Raw genomic sequence first — 16,406 nt, forward strand, 5'->3', positions numbered from 1 at the left:
GTTTAAACCTTTGCAAAGTTTTGTTATGACCTCAAAAAAATAACTCCACAGTGTTTCAGACAAAGCAAGCGGTGTAAAATCAGCAGTTACTATGAACAAGTATTAAATCAGAAGTAGTCAGGTTTGTGTTAATGTAGCTTCACAGAAGTACTGAGCTGCTGTTCCTCACAACTTTGGAAAGACTGTAAATCAATTTCCAAACTTTCTAAGTCCATCATTCTGCAATGACAAAATATTTTTAAATGGTTTTATAGTGCAGTTTTAATTTATTGCCAAGAAAAGTAAAACAAAAACCCAAAAATCATAAAAAAAAGAAAACAAAACAAAGCAATATTTAAGTTTCAAGTTAATCTTTAGATCATTTAGTAAGATAATAATAGAGAAAACTTAATTAGCAAGCACAACATAAGATATTTTGTGGTTGGTCATGAAGTTTTATCAGCCCTCTGGAAATATTTCAGCCGACTGCTTTGCAACATGCAGCTCAAATTTCCAAAGGTTTTTCTGTAGGTCTGAGGTTTGCAGATTGCATCGGCCTGTCTATGATCCTGTCTTTGCCCACTTATTTATGTTTTGCATCACACCTACGCAGTACGACCCGTAAATGACTCATCCTCAATGCTGTGGACAGGAGAGGGTTTTGCAATAAACCAGAATGTATGTTTACGTCACTGTGGTTCGGATCAGACTGGGATTCATATCATAGTCAAAATTTGTTAGGTCAGCTTGGTGTCACAGAGTCTGGTAAGAACCTGGAGTTATCATTTTGAGCTCTTATGCTTTCTTCTGGTGCTTTTTTTGTATTTTTTTGTTTTTTTTTATAGATTGTCTCATTCTGTTACAAAATAGTGACAGTTTTAACAAATCTAAAAGAAAATTACAAAAGTTACATATTGCAGCTTTAAATAGCACTTTATCAAGTCCAGGGCTTTTCTGACAGAATGGAGGGTAACAGAAAAACCTGCAGAACCCTCTGACTACAGCGGGCAAAACAATCGAAGCGCGTTGCACTCGCAAAGGACACGACTGAGACGCTGGGGGTTGGAACCAGCAACCCACCAGTTGTGGGTCTACAGGGTCCTACTTCCTGAGCCACCATCACTCACATAACTTCCAGCGATTGAGGGCAACTTGTGCTCATTTACCACAAACTCCTCGGTTTGCTAAAGTACATTTTACAACACAGAATGACTAAAATAATAAGGTGCTGCAAATTCTATATGTAGGATTCCACTTCTGCATTTAAAGTAGAATTAACAGTTCTACTTTTTCAGTTAATTTTATTTTGAATGAAGATCTTGATAATGCTCCATGACCTTTCTGTCAACTCACAGAAAGGTCATGGAGCATTGTTGTTATTCCTCAAGAGGCGAAATGTTATTCTGGGAACGTTGGCCACATTGGATAATGAATCTAGTTCCCATATAACTTTGGATGATAAAGTTATACGCTAAATTTGTGAAGATTGATGATTATGATTTTCAGTCTGAGGAACAGAATGAAAATCTGTTCCTCAGATTTTCATACAAAAATCTGAGGAGCAGATTTTAGTTATTGAAATAAATCCCTTTATTTCAAGCTTTTCTTAAGCCTTAAAACTGAGTAGGGGTTATTACTTCATACTGATTCTACCTTCAACTCAGGCTGCTCTGCAGCTTGTTTTATTTTAGATTTATCCAAAAACACATTTTTTAAACATTAACGTATTCCTTCCTGTAATAGTTTCAAAAGCGGAAAAAGTCAGAGGCTCTACTAAACTTTTTGTTATTGTGGAAATGTTTGATTAAATGTTCCTGCAGCATGACGGAAAAACCCCAGGTGAGGCCAAACCTCCTGAGAAGTCATTAACTCTTATTATAAATTCAGACCTTTAATGACTGTAAATATTGACACAATAAATTATCCCTATGGCTGTTTAATATTTCCAATGATGTGTAGATGAAAAGCACTTCTATGTGGAAGAACTATAGAAAACTGACAAAAAAAAGTTACTCAATATAGAACTGACTAAATACTTTTTAAACAACTGCATTTGTCAAATCGTTTATTTTATTTTTTAAATAAAAATGTATGTGGCTCAGCATAAGTTCTGTTAATTAAACATGTAATATTCGGTTTTGCATGTCTAAGTCTAAGATTGACTTTGACAAAGTAATTTAAAGCCAATCTTAGTGACAGATTAAATAAATCACTTTATTTCAGTAACTATCTCAACCCTCAAAATCTGTCAGGAAACTTTTTTTAGAAACTTTCTACTCAACCACCATCATCAACGTATTTCTTACCAACATCATGTTTCCAACTTCCTCTTACAGATTCCAGTGGTACTGAAATTTAAAATGAAATATTGATCAAAAGATCTTAACCTGTCTAGCCTGAGGAAAAATAACACCCCATGAGGCTATTGGTAATCTTTCTCCCTTGGGCTGAAATAATCGTCTGTGAGTCTCTGACTTTGGCCTCGTTGGCCTGACATGTTTGCCTCACTTCTCACTTTCAGCTGTGAAACGTGTTTGGGGTTTCTTGCATGTTCAGCCTATTTCAGTTCAACCCACAACATGTCAATTAAACCACAAACTGGACTTGATTAAGCCCGCAACTTTCCATTTCTTGATTCTCAGCCAATGCTTGTTGGATTTACTGGTGTTATGAATTACTGCCACGTTCCAGGGTGCAGTTCTGGTTCAGCCCAAAACTTTTACTGATGGTCCCACATGTTCCTCAGTCACACTCTGATAAATGTTGGTATTCATAGTAAACACAACCACGGTGAGCGGCTAGATCATGTCGCAGCAAAACATGCCACTTTGTCCATGTTTCACATTTTGAATAAGTTTCTCTTGAAAGCTGTCTTTGGCCTATCCCAAACATTTCTTCTATTCTAGTTCTTAATTTATTTACACTGACTTACACTCCTAGTCTTCGTCTATGTATTTTGGGAAACTCCTCTTCTTCATAATTTTCTTAGAGGTCAAAGGCTAACTCCTTACATGAAGTATTTTTCTCATAGTACCAACGTACGCTGACTTTACCAGTAGCAACAACCTTAATCTGAAATGTAATCAGATTTAATGACGTTTTGCTGGTTGGGAATTTGCTCTTTATGAAAATGATGAATTCTGCCAACACGATGGTGGTTCACGTTATTCACTTGAATGAAATCAATAGCAAAATCAAGAAATGAATCATGAGCTCTGTTACATAACAGAGCTCATGCGTAAACAACGCTGACATGTGATGTGTCATGGGAACATTTAAAGAGAGCAGAACTTGTCATTTCCACTGGAGTAAAGAAAAGTCGGATGACATACTGTGACATTAAGCCGACTTCTGCACAGGTGAATGGTCTTTGTTTGAGTTATGGATTTTTTCAACCTGCCGTTCCTGTTTAATGTTTAGATTTAACTTCAATATCTAACAGGATTTTTGTTTTAACCAACAGGTGAAGTGCAACGAGTTTTGAGAACTCGACAGCATGTTTAATGTGTCACAGTCTGAGTCTAACATGACAACAAGTCAGAACCAGGATCTGTTGAGGATAGTTCTGATTTCCACCCTGTCTACAGTTCCGTCATTTGTTTTTCTCTACATTAATGGGACCATTCTGTTCACGCTGAGGAGTAAACCTGTGTTTCGTGACACCTGTCGTTACATTCTGCTCTACAACCTTCTTCTGGCAGACACTGTCCAGCTGGCGCAGAGTCAAGTGCAGTTCTTACTGTCGGTGTGCAGAGTCAAGCTGGGCTTATTGGCTGTGTACTGTTCTTAGCATGCTTGCTAACCTTACGACTGGGATTTCTCCCCTAACACTGGTGGTGATGCCATTAGAGAGATATGTGGCTGTGTGCTACCCACTGAGGCACTCTTCCATCATCACCGTCAGAAACACAACTGTAGTGATCATTGCAATCTGGGCTGTCAGTTCACTGAACAATCTCACCCGTGTTCTGTTGTTTTTAGAGTTTTCAATAGGAAAAATTGAGAGCTGGCAAATAGAAGACGTTTGTTCCCGTATAGCTTTGCTGCTTGGTGCTGTAACTGCAGAATATGACAGGGCCTACACATGTGTTGTGTTTGTATCAGCTGGTGTTGCTACAACTTTCTCCTATGTCAGTGTGATTATAGCAGCCAGGTCGGCCTCCACAGATAAAGCTTTAGCTCATAAGGCCCGTAACACCCTGCTACTGCACCTGGTTCAACTTGGTCTGAGTCTTTCCTCCACTATTAATAACCCACTCATTGTAGCGCTTTCAAAAATTCTAACAAGAGTGGCATTTTTATGGGTTCAGAATGTTTTTTATGTTTGTTTTATTATCTTCCCCAGATGTTTGAGTTCTCTAATCTACGGGCTTAGAGATCAGACCATCAGACCTGTTCTTTTGTACTATCTGTGTTGTCGACTTAAAGTCAAAATCAGTGGCTAGTAGTTTTGGAAACATTAGTGTCTTTCTGTAATCTGGAGGCAGAGGGTCCAGAATCTGCTTGGACAACGGGTTTGTTGCTCTCAAATGAAAACGGGGCAGTTCACCACCAGATATGTCTTCTACATACCAAAATAATACTAAAAAGAAGCTTTCAGAGTTATGTCTGGAATAAAGATGTTTTCTATTTATATTTTTCCTTGTAAATATTTTCATCTTACGTTTTTAATCAAATTCGGAATAAAGTTTAAAATTGAAAATAAAATTGACAGGCAATAGAGAAGTGCCCATCATGTTCATAAACGCCATGATCTCCATTGTGACACAACAGCTTTGCTTTGAGTGAAAGTTGTGATGTTACTTTAAAATCTAACTCAAATACAAAAATATTTCTTTTCCATACTTAATTTAACAGCTGAACTTCAAATTGTTTTTTTTATTATTTTTAATGAAACAGTCGTATAAATAAAACATTGCTAACTGTCAGTAAGTTTTGCCTTAATATACTAGCTTAAAATAGTTACAAAGAAACCTTAACATAGTGTGATCTAATAATTTTACTTTAGAAAGAAAATGTAAAGTGAAAATCCAAATTAACATTCCTCTGAAATCGGTTTGCAGTTTGTTCTGTTTCCAAACAAAAACACAGTGTTCATTTTTTGTTTCGAAACTAAAGCGAAGAAATGTCAATAGCAAAAACAGAGAAGACAAATCAAATTAAAGACTAGTTTTATATTTTGTTAGTGTACTATAGGTGTGTATTATGTTTCCACTGAGCCCTTAAACACCCCAAATCTCACCATGGATATGTCTAACACGTCTCATTCTCAATGGTGAAGCTTTATGACTCTGGAGTCTCCATATCACAACGAAGGCTGTGAACAAACTCTTCTTTGGTGACTTCCATCATTTCCAGTGTCGCTACGTCTGAAAACAATTGCAGATTTTATTTCAGATTAAGATAGCTGAGCCAAGAATCAAATTCAAAGGACTTTAGTTTTTTTTATTTAGGTTTTGAAAACTAACATAGTTATTTCTCCCTTTTTGTGATTCTGTTTGGAAATTGAAAAACTAAAGAACAAACCATTCAAAGATCCTCAAACTGAAGTAATCTGATCATCCCAGAGAAATTTGTTCAATGTGTAAAAAGAATTCAAAATTGCATTACAGTGCAGCAAATGCAGCTTTCACCTTTGCACAGTGAAAGCTGCATTTGATGATTTGAGTAGTATTTTTGCTGTGGTATCTTTTATATTCATCTCATCACTGTTTCTACTCTGTGTTTTCATGTAAATGTAATCAACATTGTCACTTGAAAGCTAAATAAAAACATGTTAACTTCATTTTCTGAACAATTATGTTTATTGTGATCTATGATGTGGCCTACGAATATCAAATGATCAAACACAACACATTTTGACATTTTTGAGGACTTTTTTTATATCTCCTGATAATTACAAACACATTGTTTTTATTTGGTAAAAGAAAGACGATCAAATGAGGTTATAATTTAAATTAAAACTGACAAAGGCCTAAAGAAAATCTAATTATCAATGTCAATATTTATCATTTTTATACTTGAAGGCTTTTTTTATACTTCTTGATTACCAACATATGTTCTTGTTTGGTCTAAAAAAATTAATGAATAAAAATAAAGTTATTATCTTAGTAAATTATTTGTTCATATTTAAATATTTAAAATTATTTCTTCAAGAGCATTTGAACCTTGATGTAATTGATTCCCTGCTTGTTAAGCATTGCTTGGCTATTGGTCAAGTTTTATGTCATTAAATTTAGTGGCGATGTCTTCAGCAGGTCTTCTGAGGTACAACTGAGGTCATTCTTATTGTAGAGTAATTGTTACAACCTTACCATCTGAAAGTCTTTTTTTTCTTTAACAACTCGTGATAGTTTTTTGTTATTTCAAAAGCCAAATCAATTTAATCTATTCAAGGTTTGATAGGAAGTAAACTAAATACAATAAGCGTTGGACTTTTTGACTTCTCATTATAAAAACATGCAAGTCCAAAAACAAACGGGGTTTGATGGCATCCATCAGAAATGTGCTTGCTGCTTATACTGTGCATAGAACATCTAGAAGCCATGTTCATATTGACATAGTTTCTTTGGTTCTTTGTCAACAATTTTTTTCTCACACTATTGTCTGCGTTCTGTACTGACATGCTGCATTCCTTAAAGAGCCAGTATTATGTAAGAATGACTTTTTTGAGCTTACATCAATAAAAGAAGCAACATACTTGGGAGTGCTGCTTTGATGCCTTATTGCATGTTTGAGGAGTTGAATCCTGCAGGCGCATGGGAGCCAGACTGTTTCCACACTGTTTACAATTCCTTGTCGTTGGACCTGGTACAAAACCCAGGTGTTGACTGTCTGGCGAAGTCTGTTCATGCGTTCCCATGCTGATGGAGGCAAGCTGCTGGACAGTAAACACTACTGCCCTGGGGCACACCAACACAGATGAGACTGCCATAAACTGGCACCACCTGACCCTCTGATCATCACCACCTGGCAAGGCTGGCAAAGTGTCTTGCCCGAGGACACAATGACAGAGGGAGTGGGGATCGAACCGGCCACCTAATGTTTGCGGGACAAAGTCCTACACACAAGAAACTCCATACAATACAAATGAGTAAACTAAGCAGAGCTGACCAACTCTGAGTCAACTCTCCAAACACTACGCTTCCCACCCCCCATGAACCTCAAAATGAATTCCCCCGCATGGCCAACCCAAACCCATTGGTATTAAACCAATGACCCCAAACACAAGTACTGTGCTCTCCCTGGAGGTGACCACAGCCTGGGCCTGGTAACACAGGAAGAAGTGGAGGGCACCCTGCCAACCCCACACCTTGAACCCAGAGGCATCTCACCATGACAGCTGCACCTCATCTGACGAGTCCCCCAACCTCCCCACTATACAAACACAATACATCCCTGCCACGAAGTGAAGCCACACTACCAAGAACTGAAATTCAAAAAATCCAAGTTTATCCAGGAAAATGAAAACATAAGGCTTGGCCTCAATCAGCATCCCACTCCAGTCCAGGACTTGATCGGATGGCCCAGTCCTACCCCAGGGCTTCCAATCCCAAATGGAAAAACGGGGAATAAAGACCTCAGGTGACCCAAATGTGGGGATGATGTGTGTTGCATTTCACTAAACTAAACTCAGCTGTTGGGTTTGATACTAAGCTGGGGAAGTGGAATTGCATCATCATGTGACCGGTCTGATGACATTTTGCCATGTGATGCATCAGGTGAGGATGAAATGAGTGCAGAGGACATAAAACAAAAGCAACACAAAGGAAACTCTATAGACAAGCGAAGCCCATGTGAAAATACAAACTGGCTCCTCGAGGCAGGGCACCTACACTGCTGAAGGCTTCTTTTAAGAAGGTTTGCGAAAATAAACAGGCATGATTTTAAAAATCTATTAGAATCTAAATTTTTCAAGAAATGTGACAACAAAATTTTTATTATTTTTAATTATGCTGCAAAATGTCTCTTGTCTCTCAGTCTCAATCTAACATTTCTGTTGGGTTTAATGATGATGATGGGTTACTAGAAAGAATGATCACTTTCACTCTATGCACAATCGCATCCTGCGTGTTTCTCTTCATTAATGGAACCATTTTGTTCACTCTGAGGAGTAAATCTGTTTTTCGTGACACCTGTAGATATATTCTGCTGTTTAACCTCCTTCTTGCAGATACTGCACAGTTAGTATTATCTCAAGTTCTGTTTCTACTCTCTGTTTGCAGAATTACAATAACTTATCCTCTCTGCGGTATGCTGACTGTTTTAAGCATTCTCACAAATGTAATCTCTCCTCTAACGCTGATGGTGATGTCTCTGGAGCGATGTGTCGCTGTTTGTCTCCCGCTGAGACACGCTATGATTGTCACCATCAGAAACACGAGACTGGCAATTATTGCCGCTTGGACTTCCAGTTCATTGCATAATGTCTTTCATGGTATTTTGCTGTTAGATTTTCCTTTTGAAGACCTGGACAGTCTGCAAATGAAAGCGTTATGCTCAGATCGCACAATGCTACTTGGATCCAGGTCTAAAATGTATGACAATGCTTTCACTGGTTTTCTTTTTGTTTCAGCAGCCATTGTAATCATTTCTTCCTATGTTGGCGTAATATTAGCAGCCAGGTCAGCATCTACAGGGAAAGCTTCAGCCTTGAAGGCTCGTAACACATTGATGCTACATTTGGTGCAGCTGTGCCTCAGTTTGTCCTCAACTGTTTATAACCCAATACTTGTATCTTTTATAAAAATTCTTCAAAGTGAATGGTTTCTACGATTACATAGATTTCTGTATATATTAATGATTATATTCCCCAGATGTTTGAGTTCTTTAATTTACGGCCTTAGAGATCATACTATCAGACCTATTCTTCTGGCTCATCTCGGTTGTCAACTAAAACATAAAGCTGTTGCAGTCGGTGCTTGAAAAGTTTAACTTTTGTCAAGGTCTTCATAACTGAAAGAAAACTAAGACAGTTACACAGTCATCAAAATGTATTGGTGTCTTAGAGTGAACATTCTGTTAAAATGTAATTTCTTTTAATCAATGAAAATTGTAATGCAATGTTTTACTGTTGGGTATAATGCATATAAGCTAGAAGAACAGAAATAAGGGAGGAATCGAGGAGACAGCAGCAGAATTGGTGGAGGCATAACACTTCAATAGATCATATTTATAAAAAAAGTATTTTGAAACAAATGTCATCTTGAATTGAAATAAAAAAGTGGTATATATATTTATGTCTATATATGTGACAATAAAACAGAGGAACGTGAATTTTAAAGAAGAGTCTCAGCGCCCTTTTATTCTACGAATGTGACAGAGCAGAGGCTTTGTGTATAAAAGTGCACAACTTTCATACTGAAATTCTATGGCAGGGAGAAATTATAAAACTTAGAACAATACAAACAAATTTAGATTTACAGCTGCTAATGATAATATATTTGATTCAAGAGGTGTCCTTCATTGCATACAACACACAACCTTTACAAAAATAAAAACAAACTAAAAGTTAAACAATTCAGATTCTATCAAAAGAAAATCTAGAGGTCATGGTGAAAATGCTTGTTTGAACAGATGAGTGTCAGCCAGGAGTTAAAAACAGTTTTGAATGGAGGAAACAATTATTCCACAGTGTGAAGTAATCAAGTTCAACCAAGCTAATGGGCCTCTAGGTTTGGCACATTTTCACAGCACATAAGCTGCACATTTACAGAACCCACTATGCACAGGGAGAACATGCGAACTCCATGCGGAAACATCCCAGGATCCTTCATGTTTGTGACAGATGCTGTTATATTGATGATGGTGTCATGTCAGTTTTAAGTGTCACTATTAGACCAAGCAATGAGGAAGCATTGAAAGCTGAAAAGCAGATTTGTGAGGATATAAGGTGTTGATTAGAGGAAAAAATGGCTTAATGTTTCAACATATCCTATTGCCACTAAATACCAAATGCAGATATATTCCATTTTACACCATGGCATGAACTGTAAGTAGAAAATAAACAGTGTGGAATTAAGGGGAGGATTGCATCACCATGTTACTGGTTTGATGCCATTTTGCCATGTGATACATTAGGTGAGAGTCAAATGAGTACAGAGTACATAAATCAACAGTGAGGCGAAGGAAACATTGCAGGGCAAGTTTTCCCCACATGGACTCCCTAACATGCTTTTAGCAGCAGGGTATATGGATAGCTGAAGGTTTTTTTTAAAGGGTTTTTGGAGAGTAAACGTTTTGTAAAACTGGAATATGACAACATTTTTAGATTGATGTTCGACTCATTTGAAATATTCTTGAAAATGTCCTTCGCCTTTCACCCTCGGTCTAACATTTCTGTTGAGTTTGATGATGATGATGATGGGTTATTGGAAAGAATGAGCACCTTTGCTCTGTCCACAATCCCATCCTGTCTGTTTCTCTTCATTAATGGAACCATTTTGTTCACTCTGAGGAGTAAATCTGTTTTTCGTGACACCTGTAGATATATTCTGCTGTTTAACCTCCTAATAGCAGACACTGCACAGTTAGCAGTATGTCAAGTTCTGTTTCTACTCTCTGTTTGTAGAATTACACTAACATATCCTGTCTGTGGCACAGTAACTGTTTTTGCCAATATCACAAATGTAATCTCTCCTCTAACGCTGATGGTGATGTCTCTGGAGCGATGTGTCGCTGTTTGTCTCCCGCTGAGACACGCTATGATTGTCACCATTAGAAACACGAGACTGGCAATTATTGCCGCTTGGACTTCCAGTTCATTGCATAATGTCTTTCGTGTTATTTTGATGTTAGATTTTCCTTTTGAAGACCTAGACAGTCTACAAATGAAAGATTTGTGTTCTGAAATCACAATGCTACTTGGATCCAGGTCTAAAATGTATGACAATGCTTTCACTGGTTTTCTTTTTGTTTCAGCAGCCATTGTAATCATTTCTTCCTATGTTGGTGTAATAATAGCAGCCAGGTCAGCATCTACAGGGAAAGCTTCAGCCTTGAAGGCTCGTAACACATTGATGCTACATTTGGTGCAGCTGTGCCTCAGTTTGTCCTCAACTGTTTATAACCCAATGCTTATAGCGCTTATAAAAATTGTTCAACCTGTAGTGTTTATACGATTACACAAATTTCTTTATGTACTAATAATTTTATTCCCCAAGTGTTTGAGTTCTTTAATTTACGGCCTTAGAGATCATACTATCAGACCCATTTTTCTGGCTCATCTCGGTTGTCAACTAAAACATAAAGCTGTTGCAGTCGGTGGTTAAAAAGTTTAACTTTTGTCAAGAAAGAAAACTAAGACAGTTACACAGTCATCAAAATGTATTGGTGTCTTAAATATAGTGAACATTTTGTTAAAGGGTTAGTTTTTAATGCATTGTTTTGCTGTTGTGATGAATCCATATTATTGATGTGGCAGTATGCCCTGGAGGTTTTGAACGCACCACACAAGTGCTGGCATTTAATTGGTTGTGGCGCTGTTTGTATATAAGGGGCCCTCCCTCACCTGGTCAACATGTGTTTCCGGTTTAGACCTCTGTTGCTGTGCAGCGCCAGTAGCACACTCAGGTGTGCACGTTGATCGCTCCTTCTTCTGGTGGCCTGTGTAAATTGCCTGATCCTCCTCCCAGCCAGAGGCACTACACATAGAGCTTGTGACGCTGCTGTTTGTCCTTGGCCGGCTGTTGACTTGTTGCCCTGTGGTTCCTGGTTGATGTCAGCTGTTATTTTGGTTGTCCGTCGGCATTTGTCGCTCTGGTTGCTGGCTCTCTGCCAGCCGTCGTGGTCAGCGTGAACCTGACTCCTGCCCTTTGTCCAGCTTGGCTGGTTCGGACTGGCGACCAGCTTGGACGGACTCTGCTGCCGCTCTTGAGTGGCGTCTGTGGCGTGGCATCCCAGGACGAATTCTTAATTGACAATTGCTGCTGATTGATTGTTGACTGAACGACAATTATGAAATGACTCATGTAATTTGAATGTCTTTTATCTTGACAGGAAAGGCCAGTTCGTGGTGTTGGTGGTGGACTTTCCGGGTGGTGGTACTCTTTTGATTTGCTGCACAATTTTCTTTAGTTTTGTTGTTTTGTTTGCTGTGTTTCTTTTATTTAGGTCACTACCCTGAACTGCACTGCCACCCTTGACTTGAGCCGTCACTGTTATTTATTTAATGTGAGTGGTTTTAACTTGGTGTATTTTATTGATTAGCATGAACTGATGTAATAAAATTATTGAAATTAGTGAGATTGTCTCAAGCCTCATATGTAGCGGCCTGTGTGCCTTGAATATAACTTTTTGGGGATAAATTATTACAATTTTGTCTTAAAAATAGTTCTATTGAACCACACCGGTCCCACCACAATAATATAAATAGGAAGACAGATGATGAGAGAAAAAGACACAAGGATGCAGTTTATCATCCTCTGTGATCTGAGAAAGTACAGCTCCAACACCTGGATCTGAAACATCAACCTCCAACATCACCATGTCTATAAGAAACACGTCTGAGACGTCGCAAAATATGTGTGATCCATGTTTCAATGATTTCTGGAGAAAACAATCCATCAGTTAAGGGGAAAAAATAAAGACAAAGATCGGCCGATAAATGACCTTATTACAGTTGCTTTGAGCCAATCTAAACAATTTTTTCCTTTGCATCTTCTACAAAAGAAGGTAGGTTAGTTGTTCTTAATGTCACTTGAATTTAATTATATCTAAAAACAACAGGAAAGAAAAAAACACGAGCAATCTCCTTTGTGATTTCACAAAAGGGATTAGGTCATTCGTTGCTAAATGATGGTGACGTGTGTCGTGTCAGATGAACAATTAATAAGAGCAGAACCCGTCACCCAACATAATGAACGCCAAGCGACCAGCTTACCTTGCACTGTGTGCAGGTGGATTGACTTGGCATAAATTTAGGTTTTTTGTGAGTACCAGGAATTTGTATCTGATTTGTGCATTCAAATCTTTTTTAAATACCAACTGAATTATTTTTCCTGTATTCATGACACCAAAAGGTAAATTTTTAGCAATTTTAGGAACTCGACAGCATGTTTAATGTGTCACAGTCTGAGTCTAACATGACAACAAGTCAGAACCAGGATCTGTTGAGGATAGTTCTGATTTCCACCCTGTCTACAGTGCCGTCATTTGTTTTTCTCTACATTAATGGGACCATTCTGTTCACGCTGAGGAGTAAACCTGTGTTTCGTGACACCTGTCGTTACATTCTGCTCTACAACCTTCTTCTGGCAGACACTGTCCAGCTGGCGCAGAGTCAAGTGCAGTTCTTACTGTCGGTGTGCAGAGTCAAGCTGGCTTATTCGCTGTGTGCTGTTCTTAGCATGCTTGCTAACCTTACGACTGGGATTTCTCCCCTAACACTGGTGGTGATGCCATTAGAGAGATATGGCTGTGTGCTACCCACTGAGGCACTCTTCCATCATCACCGTCAGAAACACAACTGTAGTGATCGTTGCAATCTGGGCTGTCAGTTCACTGAACAATCTCACCCGTGTTCTGTTGTTTTTAGAGTTTTCAATAGGAAAAATTGAGAGCTGGCAAATAGAAGATGTTTGTTCCCGTATAGCTTTGCTGCTTGGTGCTGTAACTGCAGAATATGACAGGGCCTACACATGTGTTGTGTTTGTATCAGCTGGTGTTGCTACAACTTTCTCCTATGTCAGTGTGATTATAGCAGCCAGGTCGGCCTCCACAGATAAAGCTTTAGCTCATAAGGCCCGTAACACCCTGCTACTGCACCTGGTTCAACTTGGTCTGAGTCTTTCCTCCACTATTAATAACCCACTTGTTGTAGCGCTTTCAAAAATTCTAACAAGAGTGGCATTTTTATGGGTTCAGAATGTTTTTTATGTTTGTTTTATTATCTTCCCAGATGTTTGAGTTCTCTAATCTACGGGCTTAGAGATCAGACCATCAGACCTGTTCTTTTGTACTATCTGTGTTGTCGATTTAAAGTCAAAATCAGTGGCTAGTAGTTTTTCCACTCAGCACAGTTTTTTTCTTAAGTTATGGGACTGTGTTTCTAGATTAGAAATACAGCTGTGTAGAGTTTTTTTTAAACCTAATGATAAAATATGAATTGATCATCTGATGTGCAAAATGTTGACCGTGTGTTTCATGACTTTGTATTTTTGTGATGTAAAGCATTTTGAAATGCCTTGTTGCTGAGAGGTGCTACACAAACTAAATTTGATTGATTGTATTCCAGAAGATCTAAAAAATGTGCAAGTTTAATACAGCAATTAAAAAATGTACAAGTTGTTTACACGTTTAGCTTTGCTGATCTAAATTAAATTATTGCCTTTTTTAATGTTTGTGTTGTTACTTGTGCTATTTTGTTACTGTTTTCTCAATATACTTAAAAATAGAATTAAAATATGTTCATAAAGCTAAATGGCAATCTTTTTTAATTGAGTTTTTACCTAAATTATTTCTGTATGTGGCTGAAAATGCTGTTTGAAATTGAATTTGAAACATAAAATTTTTTGATTATCATGGAATCAGCAGAAAACTTGAGCAGCATGAGATAAGCGTTTATGTGCCAAGTCATGCAGGAGTTTTTGATCTCCAGAAAACTGTTTAAATCAAGGCTAAAATTACGTCAGTGCAGTGCTGCCTTTGATTAATAACTGGACCACCGGTCAATAAATTTGATGTTTGATTATTATTATTGATCAATTTGATGATGACATTTGACAAAATGAGCTGTTCTTTACTGTATTATGTTTTTATCGTACAAATAAACTCGACTTGGTCGACATTTAGTGACAAACATGGTACATCTCAAGGGGTTTTCCTTGAAATAAATAAATCTGTCTGATTAACAGGCATTTGTTTGGTGGGGAAACAAAAGTCTGATGGGTGTATGAGGCCGCTAAATTTTAATAACAGTGTATCTAAGTTTATCGTTATATAGAAAAGTTTTACAAGCTAACTTTGCTAAGTGAAACACTATGTATTATTTTCACAAACTCATGTTTAAACCTTTGTGCAAATTTAAATTTTTCCTCAAGCTCATGCAAATAAATGATTGTCTTCAATGAGAATGTGACATCAGATCAATAAAAACATGATACATAATGTGGGCTTGATGAAAAGTACATTTAAAGTTTCAGTTGGTGATTTATAAACAATATGTTTTTTAAATAATTTTAAAACTGCCTCCATGTGTAACAGTATAACGTAAGACAGAATCTGAAAATAAGAGCTCCTCTGCCTCCACCCAGTCCTACTGTCATTGGCAGAAGCACACCTGTCAGGTTCAGAAACAACCAATCAGAGCCAGGAGGTGTTAGAGCAAAAATGTGATTTTCAAGTTGTTTTGCAAGGAAAAGGTTCTGGCACAAATCCAGGTCATTCTGACCCGTCTTCCCTGGCTCGTGTGGGAGGGAGGACTGGCCAGAAGCCTAACACTTGGAAAGAATTTCTGCTTGGACAGATAAGGACCAAAAAGTTGTCATTTGGCAACTCTAAAATGAAGCAGATCTTGATTTCCAGGAGGTCCACACTAATTCTCAGAACCCCAATATCAATACGGTCTAAGACGGTGCCAGAGTTGCCACGCAAATGAAGCGCAGCAATGCCATCGGTCGAAATTTTCAAATACACACCAGTAGAGATTCAATCCCGTAAAATGTGATGCAACCAGTAAAAGACGAGCGATTCTAAACCTCTCCCACTTGGCCTTCAGCAGTGAAGGAACAGAGTCCTACATGTTATTTCTTTTATAAACCTGTTATTACAGATCTTGGTTTTAAGGTGGACAGTGATTTTAAATTGGACAGCCAAATTAGAGCTGTGGTTAAGTCCAGTTTTCATCATTTAAGGCGATTGGCATCAGTAAAATCTTTTCTTTCCAGGCAGCATTTTGAAACAGTGATCCACGCTTTTATTTCGACTCGACTGGATTACTGTAACTCTCTATATTTGGGAGTCAGTCAGTCACTGCTCTCACATCTGCAACTGGTTCAGAATGCGGCTGCAAGACTTTTGACAGGAACTCGAAAGCGAGAGCATGTAACCCCTGTCTTGGCATCACTTCACTGGCTGCCTGTTTATTTTAGGATCCGTTTTAAAATTCTTATGTTTGTTTTTAAATCTTTCCCCGGCTTACCTCACTGAGCTTCTTCACCCCTATATACCTTATCGGTCTCTTAGATCTGCAGATCAGTTGCTCTTGGAGGAACCGAGATCTAGACGGAAGCTCAGAGGGGACAGAGCTTTCTCTGTCGGGGTCCTAAGTTATGGAATGACCTGCCTTTGCAGGTCAGAGAGGCCTCTTCACTGTCCACTTTCAAAGCTCGTCTTAAAACCCATCTATTTCACTTGGCTTTCAACTCCAGCGAGATCTAGTTTTATATTGTATGTTTGTTGTTTTAAACTGTATTTGTTTTTATCTATTT

At 38.1% G+C, this 16,406-nt stretch overlaps 2 protein-coding genes and 2 pseudogenes across 2 annotated transcripts; all 4 read left to right on the forward strand.

Moving 5' to 3' along the window:
- The first annotated feature begins 3,475 nt into the window (after positions 1–3,475).
- Positions 3,476–4,424, forward strand: LOC129370648 (odorant receptor 131-2-like; annotated as a pseudogene).
- Positions 4,425–7,941: 3,517 nt separating this feature from the next.
- Positions 7,942–8,904, forward strand: LOC129370513 (odorant receptor 131-2-like). Its single transcript, XM_055046556.1, has one exon. It carries the CDS (start codon positions 7,942–7,944, stop codon positions 8,902–8,904), a length of 963 nt encoding a protein of 320 aa, XP_054902531.1.
- A 1,379-nt stretch (positions 8,905–10,283) lies between these two features.
- Positions 10,284–11,249, forward strand: LOC129370653 (odorant receptor 131-2-like). The gene has a single exon (XM_055046772.1). The coding sequence runs from the start codon at positions 10,284–10,286 to the stop codon at positions 11,247–11,249; it is 966 nt and encodes a 321-aa protein (XP_054902747.1).
- A 1,782-nt stretch (positions 11,250–13,031) lies between these two features.
- On the forward strand, positions 13,032–13,976 carry LOC129370514 (odorant receptor 131-2-like; annotated as a pseudogene).
- The last annotated feature ends 2,430 nt before the right edge of the window (positions 13,977–16,406 follow it).

Source organism: Poeciliopsis prolifica, unplaced genomic scaffold, assembly GCF_027474105.1.
Source record: "Poeciliopsis prolifica strain line A6 unplaced genomic scaffold, Auburn_PproV2 SCAFFOLD024, whole genome shotgun sequence".
NCBI lineage: Eukaryota > Metazoa > Chordata > Actinopteri > Cyprinodontiformes > Poeciliidae > Poeciliopsis > Poeciliopsis prolifica.

Excerpts from the sequence above, each read along its gene's own strand:
- LOC129370513 (XM_055046556.1), top strand. The coding sequence starts at position 7,942 with ATGTCTCTTGTCTCTCAGTCTCAATCTAACATTTCTGTTGGGTTTAAT.
- LOC129370653 (XM_055046772.1), top strand. The coding sequence starts at position 10,284 with ATGTCCTTCGCCTTTCACCCTCGGTCTAACATTTCTGTTGAGTTTGAT.